The 13,809-nt window shown below is 44.8% G+C and overlaps 1 protein-coding gene across 1 annotated transcript in view; it reads right to left on the bottom strand.

The window, feature by feature from the left end:
- The window catches only part of LOC107125708 (phosphatidylinositol-binding clathrin assembly protein-like), a 69,751-nt gene that overhangs the window by 13,882 nt on the left and 42,060 nt on the right, over positions 1-13,809 (bottom strand). Inside the window, exons 10-13 of the mRNA XM_015429159.1 lie at positions 12,428-12,551; positions 9,997-10,133; positions 8,486-8,589; positions 4,426-4,536 (exon numbers count right to left, since the gene is read on the bottom strand). Coding sequence (XP_015284645.1) covers positions 4,426-4,536; positions 8,486-8,589; positions 9,997-10,133; positions 12,428-12,551 — 476 coding nt within the window. The remainder of the gene's footprint in view (positions 1-4,425; positions 4,537-8,485; positions 8,590-9,996; positions 10,134-12,427; positions 12,552-13,809) is intronic.

Consider the following 13,809-nt stretch of genomic DNA (forward strand, 5'->3'; position numbering starts at 1 on the left):
AAACACTGGTCATGATACAAATTATTCCTTATTTATTTATTTTATTTATTTATTTAATTTATACCCCGCCCTCCCCGCTACGCGGGCTCAGGGCGGCTTACAAGGGCATACGCCAATATAAAACATAAGTAAAATCATTTAAAATCATCACAGTACAGATAACATTATAAACAGTTAATTAATAAGTGATCTGGATGTTATTTCACAAGATGGCATAACAGCTCTATATTATTATATATTATTAATCCTTCTTTTCTTTTGTATCCCTTATCATCACCTTGTTATTTAAAAATATTTTTAAAAATTTGAAGATACAAATTAAGCCAAACGTAGTGTGAGGTTAGATCTATGGTGGGGGGGTCACACGTGCAAGATAACGCGGGGGGGGGGGAAGCGAGGCTATTTCCCACGGAGGAATTTGACCGGCAGTTGCGCGATCACACAGTCCTTTGAAGCTGCGGGGGCAGCCCGCCACCGCATGATCAGACACAACCGCAGGTGAGTCGGGGTTGTGTGTGTGTGTGTGGGGGGGGGTTGCAGTTTGTTCCCGTTGAGCTGAAACGGGGAATCGATGAATCGCGTCTCAGCACTGAGGGCTCCCTATGCAGTGTGCGATGATGCGCATACTGAGAAGGGGGGAGGAACAACGGCACGGAGTCAGGATGGCCTGATCAGACCATCCCGACACCATGAGCTCGCGCTGGAGTGATCAGACAGGGGAAAGTCCATCCGTGGCCCGTCGCAACCCGTTTGCTACTGGACTTTCCCCGGTGTCTTTTTACTCCACTTCTGCAGCGGAGCAAAACAGGTTGCCGATGGGTGCGAGGTGCTTCCCAGATATTCGTGTCTGATTGTGCCCTTTAAATCTGCCCAGCATCCGCGCCTATGGTGCGGCTAATTGTGAGTATGATCGAGACCGTAATTCCTCAAACAAGGATTCCAGACAAAATTCTAACAAGTTTCTGAAATGCAATATTTTTGCTTCTAGTAGGTTACAAGCTCCCTTCACCTACAAATATTTAAACTGTCATCAACGCACACAAAACCTTTTGCGCAGAGCTCAACTTCTCCTGTGTATTTTATTGTCTGGAACCTGCTATTCCTTGGAGATGTACAACCAGAGAGATAAAACTACTCCTTCTGCAAATAATACCCCCTTCCTCCCAGAACCTTAAACTGTTACCAAAAAAACCTTATCAGAATTAACAGTGAAAACATTTTATTGAGGGTGGAGTATAAATCCAATCTCTTCTTCTTCTTCTTCTTTTTCTATATAACACCCACCATTATTGCCATTTCATTTTTTAAAAACTGAACGAGATAATTAATGCAATCCTTAGCAAAGTTACACTGCCTTCAATGGACTTAGAAGGGTGTAACTCTGTTTAGGACTGCATTGCATATTTTGTCTGCATTGGCCGCACGTAATTACCGCTCCCACCCCTGTTTCCTGCTTTAAAGATGAAATAAAAATCTGAGCTTTCAAAATTTGCACCTCTTCTATTCCTTCCAACTCTTCTTAAGGGGGTAGAGCTGGACTACATAAACTTTGGTAGATCAGCTCCAAGCAAACTGTACATTTCATTTTTCCAAAATGTTTTAGCCACAGTTTCAACAAACAGGAGGAATCACAGAGCCTGCAGTTAAACTACAAGTTTGCAATTACTTTTTTAAAACTTACCCAATAAAAAAAGCCAAGATCCAGAAGGCCATATTGGAAAATTATACCCAAAAGACAAAAGAAAAGGACAATTATAATGTGTGTTAAATTAATAAACTCCAAGTGTAAAATGCCCCCACCCCATGGAAAAAGTATTTTAAAAGCCCACCTAGTCTGCACATTTTGAAAGCTTTTAATTATAAACTGGTGAATTTTTGTAGCTGATTTCGTTAGGTTTAAAAATGCTAACACAAGCTGTGATCACACATACTAAACAATCCACTTTCAGTCCACTTTCCAACTGGATTCTGCCAGTTCACACAATAAAATCCAATTGGAAAGTGGACTGAAAGTGGATTACTTAGTGTGTGTGGTCACAGGCACAGTGCAGCACATAAATCCATTTAAAACCAGAAGCCAAATTAAATCTACACACTGTGTATGGAGTACAGAGGAAGACAGGAGAAGTGAGGGTAACTGAATAGCAAGTCAGAAGGGAGACAGGTCAGCCCAAACTACTTTCCGCTCGTCCCCATTCTTGCTGCTCACCTATAAGACATTATGGATACCCTCCCCAGCAAACCCCCAGTACAGGCTCTGCACACCAAGAGCCACTATCAAGGGAACAGCCAAGAGAGGAGCGGTTCTGTTGGGCGCCACAGGTGAGTGGGGAGAGGTTTGGGGGAAATTCACCAGACTGGTTTACCCCCCGATTTCAACCCCTTCACCAGCTGGTATCCTGTCCTTGGGTGCTGTCATGTGCTCAAGAGGACAGGTAGCAACCCAAAGTTGTAGAGCACGGAGGACCACACCATAAAGCTGAAAGACAGCTGCTAAGTTCCCATATTCCCAAAAGCCTGTGCAAACTTGCTTAAAACATGCGATGACTTCTGAGTCACAGCAGGTGGGCTACAATCACACTTCGGGACCACTCGATAAATTAGAAATGGCTGTTCGCAAAATATTAGGTTGCAGGAGCAGAGATCAATTCAGTCTCAAGAACAGTATTTGTCGACAAAAAAAACCTAATACACCTTTCAGCACATATGTTGCACGAAACGGAACAAATGGACTTGAACTGCAATCAGATGAACACAGAATTTTAAGTAGTGAGAGGTCAGAGCCCCAAATCAGGCACCGAGGTTGGAGGTCATACAAGCTTTAAAGCATTTCATGGATTTCTCATTTTTGTTTCTGAATCTTCAGGTCATGCTTCTTAATGATTGAGGTTTATAAGATTATAAGATTATGCATGGGATAGAGCAGGTTGAGAAAGAAGGCCTCTGAGACCCATCTCAAAAGACATACAGGTTTGCATGGGAGCCCAGCCAAGCCATTTAGAACTTCAATGCTTAAAAAAGCCACTAGAAAGAACACTTTCCCTAATCCCTACGAAGGAAGGTTAAAGTGCTTGGGGCTCTTTAGCTTGGAGAAACAACAGCTGAGTGACATGATCAAGGTTTATAAGATTATGCATGGGATGGAGCAGGTCAAGAAAGGAGTACTTTTCTCCCTTTCTCACAATACGAGAACCCGTGGGCATTCCATGAAATTGCTGAGCGGTCGGGTTAGAACGGATAAAAGGAAATACTTCTTCACCCAAAGAGTGATTAACACATGGAATTCACTGCCACAGAAGGTGGCGGCGGCTACAAGCATGGGCGACCTCAAGAGGGAACTGAATAAACATATGGAGCAGAGGTCCATCCATGGCTATTAGCCACAAGGTATAGATAGGAACTCTCAGGCTGGGGCAAGTGATGCTCTGTATTCTTGGTGCTTAGGGGGGAGCAACAGTGGGAGGGCTTCTAGTGTCCTGGCCCCACTGCTGGACCTCCTGATGGCACCTGGTATTTTTGGCCACTGTGTGACACAGAGTGTTGGACTAGATGGGCCTTTGGCCTGATCCATCATTGGCTTCTCTTATGTTCTTAAACCTTTGAAAGTCTATTTCCGAACTTTAGAGGAGATATAAAAACCTTCCCCCTTTTTTCCAAAATGGGGGGAAATGCCAGCATGGTGTAGTGGCGGGGGTGTCCTTTTACGGTCTGGGAGCCCCGGGGCTCAAACCCCCGCTCTGCCACAGAAGCTCCCTGGGTGACCTTGGGCCCGTCTCACCCTCTCAGCCTGACCTACCTCACAGGATTTTTGTGAAGATAAAATGGAGGAGAGAAGAGTATAAGTCACTTTGGGTACCCATTAGGGAGAAAGGTGGGATAGACATGAAATAAATAAAACAGACATAATTTTAAAAATTGAGAACTGCTTGTAATTCTGAGACTGACTATTCGCTAGACAACTAAATGATACCCCCGAGTCAGAGGCATGTCTCCCAATCACTAGATACTAGAGACCCCCTGGGGGGTTCGAGGGGGGTAGCAAGTTGAAATAAATAAATAAATACCGAGGGGAGGCCTTCAGCACCCACAGCTGAATTTACAGAGGTGTCTAACTAGCCCCTTCTGGACACGGAACGATGGACTAGGTGGGCTTTTAGATTGGTCTAGCTGGGATAGCCTTACAGATTAAAGACCAAGCAGTTTTTAAAAAAAAAATCTCTTCCAAAAGGAGTAGCAGTGGTCCCACATAACTAAATACTATAAACAGATAGCCTTATAGATTAAAGACCAAGCAGTTTTTTTAAAAAACCTCTTCCAAAAGGAGTAGCAGTGGTCCCACATAACTAAATACGATAAACAGACTTGCACATGCCACTGAAGAATTTTTAAAGATGAAGAAATTCAATACACAAGAAGTAACTTTACCCGCTGTGGTTCTAAACTCATGCACCGCTGATTTTCCACCGAACACAGCATCAAAGTCCACATTGATTGTTGAAGAGGCAGTTTTTTGGGATGCTGAATGAAGAGGATACCCTACAAAAAGTTCATTGAAACGATCAGAGCTAGAAGTGTAAGCATGGAACAATACATTTGAATTGTTTAAGACAACAGTTGCTATGAATATTTATAGAATACCATGAAAAGCAAGAAGCACAAGGCTCTCTAAGAATCACTAAAATCATTTTCACTGAAGGAAAGAGAGAGTAAAAACTTACTATAAGAGGCATAAAGCATCTAATGGATTAAAAAGATTGAGAAACCCCAATTACGGGTTTTTTTTAAGAAGCCCAGACTTAAGTCAAACGCTAAACATGCATTTCTGTATATTTACTACATTCATTCTGAATTCAGACTGAGGAACTACAATATACTTCTGAGCTGAAGTTCAGGCACATTATGATCATCATTATAAGTAACTAGTCTGAAAGAAAATGAGGATGTTTTTACCACTAAATAGTTCCACTGTTTGTTTGGAGTTTAACGTGGATGTCACAAAAGGGGTGGTACTTTTTACAGCTTCTTCAACGGGCTTCATGTCAAAGAGGTCCAGGTGGGGTGGAGACCCAACACAACCATTTGTGGATGAGAAAGGTCCTTTCAGACACAGCGTTAAGCAACAGGAAAAAGGGGAAAGAAGAAAAACCAGAACACAAGTAGTAGTCAAAGGAGAAGACACACTGAGCAGGCACAGCATGGGAGTTCACAGAAGCAGAACGTCAAGGATTCCACAACACTTTTGTGCATGCAAGTTTCTGCCCTGGTCTGGCTCCTTAAGGCCAAATGACACATTTTCCCCCTTTGCTATTTCCCACCTCCAGCAAAGCTGCTATTACTTGTGATAGGAGAAAGAGACAGAAATGCTAAGGAACTGAATCCTTACATGAAGATGCACTTCTAGGTCTTCCATCTGATCTGGTTACATAAATATACATAGCTGCCTTACACTGAATCAGACCATTTGTCCATCAAGGCTAGTATGGTCTACTTAATAATGGCAGTGGCTCTCCAGTGGCGGTCTCTCACATCGCCTACTGCCTGATCCTTTTAGCTAGAGATGCCGGGGATTGAACCTGGAACCTTCTGCGTGCCCAGCTGATGCTCTGCTACCAAGCCACGGCCCCCCTCCCATTGATTTCTCAGTCTAAAAATGCAAGGGCTTCTTCACACAAGGTTCTCCATTTGCCATGCGTATTCAGGTATCGCTTCCTCCTCTCAATGCAGTAATGGCAGAAATTGAACCCACACTTCCTCCCATGCACATCAGAGCACACGGAACAGTGAAGATTCGGCTGGTCATTTGTGTACCTGTCTAGAGTGGGGAGGGGGATTTGGAGAGTCCCAGGTCTGCCGCCCACTGAAATGAGGAACAGAAGGCGGTCCTGCCCAAAGATCCACTAAGGCATCCCAATTAGGAGAGAAGGTATTTTATTTACACACGGACACAGAGGAACATGAAGTGCACCTTGTAACAACAGCCGGCATGCCAGTACAAGGCCACCTCGGGCTCAAACAAAATTGAGTGTTACCCTTCAGGACTCCCACCCTCTCTTCAATGTTCCCTCTAAGCTGTAAAAGTCTTGTGAGCAAAAATTCTACTTTGTGAGCTCCTGGCATTAAAGTTGTGAGCAGGTGATCTGGCTACTGCATAAATTAGTTTGCTCTGGAGCCCTCCTTCCTGAGCTAAGACAAAAATCTGTGCGCTGGAGGCTAAAAAAACAGTGAGCTAGCTCACACTAACTCAGCTTAGAGGGAACACTGCTTCAGACCTGAAGCAGCCTCAGTCTGCAGTGGCAGACAGGAATTTATCCACTCTGGCCAAACGAAAGCTGCACTTCTGTGTGGCGTGCGTCTGTCTAAATTATATTACAGCTCTATTACTGAAGCACTTCAATTAAATTAAAATGATCGTATGGCGTTGTACGTAGCACAGTCGGGAGATTAAGTTTTTCTGGCAGCCTGAAGTTCTAGCTGCGAGCTAGGCTTGTTTGTGGGCTGAGAGAGCTCTGAGAGAGCTGTGACTGACCCAAGGTCACCCAGCTGGGCTTCATGTGGAGGAATGAGAACCGAACCCAGTTCTCCAGATTAGAGTCTGTCACTCTTAACCACCACACCATGCTGGCTCCCTTGGCACTTCAATAATTGCACACTAATCAAACCAAACTCATTCAAGGATGATTTTATGGGCAAAAGTGGAAAAACTACACCCCATCACAGACTGGATTTGGGCCACCGCCCTCAAGACTCACGACTGCATGAGTTTCATTTATTACGGAAAACAAGCTGCTAGCTATCTGGCAGTTCAGAGCAATCAGCAACAGCTACAGTGGACCAGCATGATCTTTTTCAAGAAATACGAAGTCCTTGAGATAAACTGGGAAACCAATTTTCTCTTTCCCCACCACCCCCATGGAAAAACTGGGAAATATGGGGGAGCACTGATTATTTTTTTTTTAGACGAAGTATAACATAAAACTAGGGCTGTATATTTGGGTCTACCCAAACCAAAAATATACCTGAAAAACACCTTATCTATATTTTTGGGGTATATTTTGGCTTCCCAAATGTATCCGGGCTTTCTCAGGAAAAAAAAAAAATGCCTCCCAAAATCCCGGATATATTTGGGGATTACTGGTAAATCCGAAAACGGAGGATCTGCTCCTGCCTCTCAGCTGTTTGCTGGGCATCTTCTGCAGTCCCTTTAAAGTTTAAAGGGACTGCAGAAGACAGCCCGAAGATCAGGATCGTTCCCACCAGCTCGGCTTGGGGCTGGCTTCTGTACTGGTATTGGGATCTGGCATTTTTCAGAAATACAATAGACCCAAACCGAAAAATACTGAATTTAAAAAAAAATTGCACGCCCCTACATGAAACATTTCATTTAAGACAATCTCCAGCATTCAAAATAATTCCTATGTAGATATATAGAAAGTATTTTCAAGCAATTTTGGCAACAATTAACCGGCTCTACTGTGCTTAAAAACCGTGAACTCTTCTTCAAAAAGTCTTCTTGTAGTTTACTTGATAGACAAATATGCTGCTAGTCATATTGCTGCCTGTGTGAAAATGTTTTTGTCCAAATAATGTACAGGTTTGAACCTAGCCGGCTTTTCCACAGGCTAAAAAAGGGAGGAAGGGGTTTCCTTTAACCATTTAAACTATGCTGGGGACCATGGGAACTACGTGGACAAAAGCCATCCGGTGAGGGGCTGTAGTAAGGAGGGGAACTGGGCGAGATTGTTTACATTACTTGTTTTCTAATGTCAACATTTATTATTCCCTTCCCTTGGGAAAAATTAAGATACACACTCTAAGGGAGCGTAAAGTGTAGGGTAAGGTATCGGGTATACTTGCAGTTTTGCTTGAAAAAAGCTAAAACGTTTATTCTTTTAAATTCTGCAAATATGCAAAGTAGCACAATTTATACCTGCTAAGTTATAAAGTATGTGTTTTATTTCAATAAAGCAGAAACTAAGTATTACATATATTTCAACTTCCCCCAATGTTTCCGTTGTGTATTTTCCCCTGAATTAAACTACTAAAGTTCTTTCCAATGGCTTCAAAATTTCTAGGAAGTTTTTGTCTCTAAGGGACCACCTAAATTTGCTTCTGTTCATCAAACCAGCCAGAAGAATGTCACTTTGAGGATCCTAATGACTGAAATGCAGTACGTAAATACCATATATATTATAAACACACTTCAATGCCAAACAAACAGGCCAGGATGAAGCAAGCAAAGCTAACCTGACAAATTCCTTCAAGACAAATTCCTTTAGGAGCGCAGCTGTAACTGCTGCAATATAATTCATACTTTTGTGACATAGCTCCGCATGAAGGTAAAAGGGATAGTCTAGACTTCATTGCAGCAGAGGATTTGTTGGGCGATCCATTATGTAGGCCTTAATTTGGCAGGGTGAATATCCCAAACTCCTAGGATTTCAAGGGCTGAAGCAGCTTTATGTTGCCATAACGGACAGTACCTTACCTCCCCAGGCACTGCTTGCTGAAGTTGCGATGGCTGGGGTACTTTGTACCGTTGGAACAAACGCAGGCTGAAGGTCAAAGAGATCAGTAGAAAGGTTGGGCATGCTGAAAGATTCAAGAAGTCAAGTTATAATTAAACAATGCAAGGTTTGATATTCTGCTTTAATATAAAACTATCTAACAGAGCCAAAGCTCAAACGGTGGTTCACTCTTGAGTACAGAGCCAAAGGCATTAGAGAGCAATTTTTGCAGGATAGATTTTATGTACTACAATAACAGAGCAAATATCTGTACACTAACAAGAAGCCCCAACCCCACTGACTCTTAACCACCTTGTTAACTCATTGTGCATGGGCTTTGATACAACACAGTTGGGGCTTGTGCTGACTGAAAAATTCTACTTCCCCGTAAACTGTAAAAAAGTTACACAACAGCTGTGATTGGCATGTATGTTCAGCAAAACAGTTCCCGCCCCGGGCCCTCTTCTGGAGGTTGAGGCTCAGGAGTGTGGAACAGTGAGCCTGAACCCAGGGAGGAAAGGAAGCAATGTCACAAGAGCACCTTATACTTGCCTTCTGCTGAGTCAGACTACAGGTCTATCAGAGTCAGTATTGTCTACACTGGCTGGTGATGGCTCTCCAAGACCCCAGGCAGGAGGTCTTTCACATCACCTTGTAACTGGATCCTTTTGACTGGAGATTAAACCTGCTGGGATCCTCTGCATGCACCACCCTCTCCCCCCCCCCCAATTTGGGTCTGGAGGGTTGGCTGGCTCCCTGTTCAGCCTCCAGGACCTAACCTCCAGAGATCCCACTCCCAATGCAGCTTCGAGTCTGAGGAACTCTCACGCCCTGGGCATTTCTGTCCCATTTAATGGCAACAGACACGCCACTTAGGTAAAGTGAAGCACTATCTACCAACTGCTCCTTTCCAGTTTTCCGGGATCCGGCGGGGCCAACAGGGTCCCTAGCCAATCACATGCTCCCTTACTGAAACCTTGGCAGGGCGGAGAGGAAATATTTATTTCAAGTTTCGTGAAGGTTTCTTTTAAGAGAAGCAGCACACGGGGTCAGATAAACCAGAAACTCGTGGATGGAAAATGGATGAACTGATGGAAGCGGAGGGATGGTAAATGTTTTAAGACAAATGAACGCTTTGAAGGGAGTGACTCAGTCTTAACCAGTCAAAGTGATTACGAACATGGTGGTGAGGGGGAGGAGAGTGAATATTTTCTCTTTTCTGTAAGTGACCATTCTAATTATCCAGTGCCTACGCACAGGAAATGACCCCACCCAGTTTCCTCATACAACTACAATACTTCTCTTTTTTACTTAAAAAAAAAATCCTATGGTTGAACCTTTGGCCTTACAAAGAGAAAAGTCAATTGATGTTGGTAACAACATTTAACTCGGGCGTGTGCTCCAGTGCCAACAATTTTTAACATGAAGAATTCCTCTGATGCTTATGAGCTTTTTGTACTTGCTTTTATACTGAAACATCCCCCCCCCTCACCTATTGGTGGTCGGGGCAGGTGTTGCAAAGAGGTCAACAGCAGCATTGGTATTCACACTCTTCCCTGATAAAGTACTTGGAGAGGCAGACGTAGAAGTCGAATTTGAGACCACGGAAATCTCTCTCAGTCGCTGCTCCTGCCGAAAAATAAAAAAGGGGGCAGGCAACACAGGGCGAGAGAATCAGAATGTGCGTTGCATAAGGCCTTCCGTATCTGAAAATTTCTCTGGGCTTCGTAATGAACCAGTTAGGTTGTATCCCGCAGCATTTATAGGTTAAAATCTGACAAAAGAATGAACAATGCAGGTGATTTCAAGGACCGGAGAGGGAGCATGAATGCTCAGGCCAGAATAAATGTTGGTAGCCTTCAAGGTGGCACGGGTCTGCTGTTTTGGTTTAAAGGACTGCCTTCTCCAAAATGAACATGCTATCAGCGGAGTTCTTTTTCGGCAGCCAAGCCATCTGATTCCCGATGCAGAGAAAGGGCATTCTCTATGGTGGCGCTTCATTGCTGTCACTTTTTCCTGCCCTCATTCATCCAGCATGCATTAATATTTGCATTTACTCAGGCTATTAAGAAGAGCTAAAAACAATTTTACTTCTATACGTTGTCGAACAGCTAGCTTTACTTCTGCTGATTTTACCTAAATCCTGGCTTGCCGATTTGGCTTTTTAACTGTGTGTTTAACTGTCTTCTGAGCTCCCCCGTGTCGCACTGCTGCAGCAGCACGATGCAGAAGTGGACTCAGAAGGCATTTAAAGGTCTTCGGAGTCGACTTCCATGGGCTGCTCACCAGTGTTCCCTCTAAGATGAGTTAGAGTGAGCTAGCTCACAGTTTTTTAGCTTCCAGTTCACACACTTTTGTTTCAGCTCAGGAAGGAGGGCTCCAGAGCAAACTAATTTATGCAGTAGCCAAATGGCTCGCTCGCAACTTTAATGCCAGTAGCTCACAAAGTAGAATTTTTGCTCACAAGACTTCACAGCTTAGAGGGAACATTGCTGCTCACAGACCAAGCAAACAAACCATGAACTCGGCTCCGGTCTGTGGAAAAGTTTGGTCCATGGTCTGATTCATGTCCATCCCTACTCCCATATCTTGAATGCCAGCCATAATTCATGTCCAAACTGGCCCAACATAGCTGAGAACAACGAGGACAGACAGTACAAAATAGAGCACACTATCACACAGTTCATTCAAGAAAAAGACAAGTCTTTCATTACAAATGGGGAAAAAATCCTGTACAATTCTAGCAAAACTCTGGGCAAAAATTCTGAATAACTGCAGAGGTAAGCATATAAGAAGAATGAAAGGAAGCAGCTGTCTTTCTTGGCCTATTCCAGAGTTTCTGGTGAACAGAACACGAACATGCTGAAACTGCAACTTTACTACCTACAACCCACTTCCCCATTCCATAGAGCGAAGTATAGATAGACAGTTACACAGTGACCCAGGAAAATCCTGCTGCTCAATCTGTCCCCACGGAAATCAGATGGGACTTTACAGTTCGTGAAGCACTTTAAGGTCACCGACCAGCTGAAACTTAAGTACTTTCGACTCCCGTTGATTCCAGCAAGGACAATCGTGCTTGGCTCTTTCCCACGAGAATCAGTGGGGCCTGAAAGTGGCAGGACCGCAGCCTTCAGATAGGAAGGTCTCAAACACAGAGAAGTCTTTTGAATCCTGATTCAATCATTAACTGACTAAAAGCTTGATCCAAACTTCACAAGGATCAAGGGGCCGCCTGTTCCCGTACAAAGCTGACCAACAGTTAAGGGAGGCCCCAGTGCCCGTTCCTCTGCTGTCAGGTAGGTGGGCACAACGGCACCCCAATTACAGAATCCCCACCGCAGGTCACTCCGTTGGCATCAGCCCTACTGAGTTTTAGGTGAAGACTCCTCTCTTCTCCCAGGTTCTTTTGTTTTTCAGTTCAGCATGACAGTTAACACTAACCCCCTCCATCTCCTTGTAAGGTAGAGGGTTCGGCGGCGGCGGCAACAGCGGCAACAATGGCGGCGGAGCAGTGGAGCCTTGGAGAGCGTGGTAACGTGCGGCGCAGCACGGCGGAGCCACCTGTGGACAGTAGCCGGAACTGCAGCCAACACAGAGCCACGTGCCAAGATGAGACCTGCCGGAGGAAGCTGCTCGGGAAAGATTGGCTCCAGAAAGGGCACCAGGATGCCAATATCTGAAGCCGCGGAAGGAAGCCGGATGACAACTAGCCCGGGGTGCTGGTAGGCAGTCACCACCCTGTAAACAATGTGGCCCTAGTTAGGTTAATTGGTTGGTTGGAACCACTATGTAAACCTTTGGGGTCAGGGCAGGATATATAAGCCGAAGGTATAAATAAATAAGTCAGTTTTTCTAGTGGCCCCTAAACAAGCTGATCCATCTAAAGGCTGGTTCAAGACAGACAAACCCAAGGGCATCACCTTTAGCGCTTGCAGTCTGGCTTGCTCTTCCTCCAACGCCTGCTGCTTTTCTCTCTCATCCATTCTGCTGAAGGACATTCCCGTATTGGCAAGTGTGGAAACGGCACTGGACAGCGTGCTTGCTCTAGAACAAAAGAGGCCCGATCAGAACGGCAACGTCCAAGAAACCACCCATTCACTGATCATCTTTTGACTAGAACAATACTTTGAAGGTAGCTGAGATTTTTGCCTAAGGGAAGACAGAGCTCAATCACACAAATGCTAGAAGGGAAGCCGTATTACAGACTGTTGCAGCAAGAACAAAAACGAAGCCTTGTGGATACCTAAAGAACCCACAGTGCCTCCTTCAGCTGAAGTGGGCTACAGCCCAAAAAAGCTTGTGCCACCACAAGCCTCCTTTTCATTTTAATCACGCTCATTTTTCCAAATCCACAGGGCAAAGAAGCATTAAGGCTGCTGTCTTAGGCAGTCCCCCTGAAGTTAGCTAGAGCCGGCATAGAAGAATTACTTTCATTTGCATCCTTATTTTCCTCCGTGCTTCTCCCCCCCGCCCTTACAATTCCCCCTCCCCCCAGTAAAGTGGACCAGACAAAAAGATCAGGACTGGCCTCAGAGCACCCAAAGAGCTTCATGGCTCAGCAGGGTTTTGAACCCGGGCCTTCCTGGTCATAGTCTAACCATACTGGCAGCACTTTGTAGCCATGTTTACAGGAACACCCATTTAAACTCATAAAGGGGGGGGGGAGGTTTTGACAACTACCGTAACATTTTTGTCTGCCACAACACTGTGATTAGGTTTAGAGCTGCTCTGCGATACAAATGCTTGATCCAGCTTGCCTAGTTACCCAGAATCAGGCTTGGGCAGAGGTTGGAGCAGGAGGACTGCAGCGCACATTCCTCCCGCGCACTCCACCACCACCACCTCTAGGCATGTTCACAGTCCTCCCACTTAGAGTACAGGTGATACCAAGCACGGACAGCTTCAAGAGGGAACTGGATAAACATATGGAGCAGAGGTCCATCAGTGTCTATTAGCCACAAGGTATAGGTAGGAACTCACAGGCTGGGGCAGGTGATGCTCTGTATTCCTGGTGCTTGGAGGGGGGGCAACAGTGGGAGGGCTTCTAGTGTCCTGGCCCCACTGCTGGACCTCCTGATGGCACCTGGTATTTTTGGCCACTGTGTGATGGAGTGTTGGACTAGATGGGCCACTGGCCTGATCCAACATTGGCTTCTCTTATGTTCTTAACAAGATGTGCGAGTTATCAAGGGAAGGGAAAGGAGAAGTAGGACATTCCCTCTTTCATCAGATTCCTGCCCCCCTCCTGCCTCCTTCCCCCTCCCGTAGGAACAGATGGCAACAGGTGTGTTGAGAATGGATA

This window comes from Gekko japonicus, unplaced genomic scaffold (genome assembly GCF_001447785.1).
Source record: "Gekko japonicus isolate JY-2015 unplaced genomic scaffold, Gekko_japonicus_V1.1 scaffold2684, whole genome shotgun sequence".
NCBI classification, from domain to species: domain Eukaryota; kingdom Metazoa; phylum Chordata; class Lepidosauria; order Squamata; family Gekkonidae; genus Gekko; species Gekko japonicus.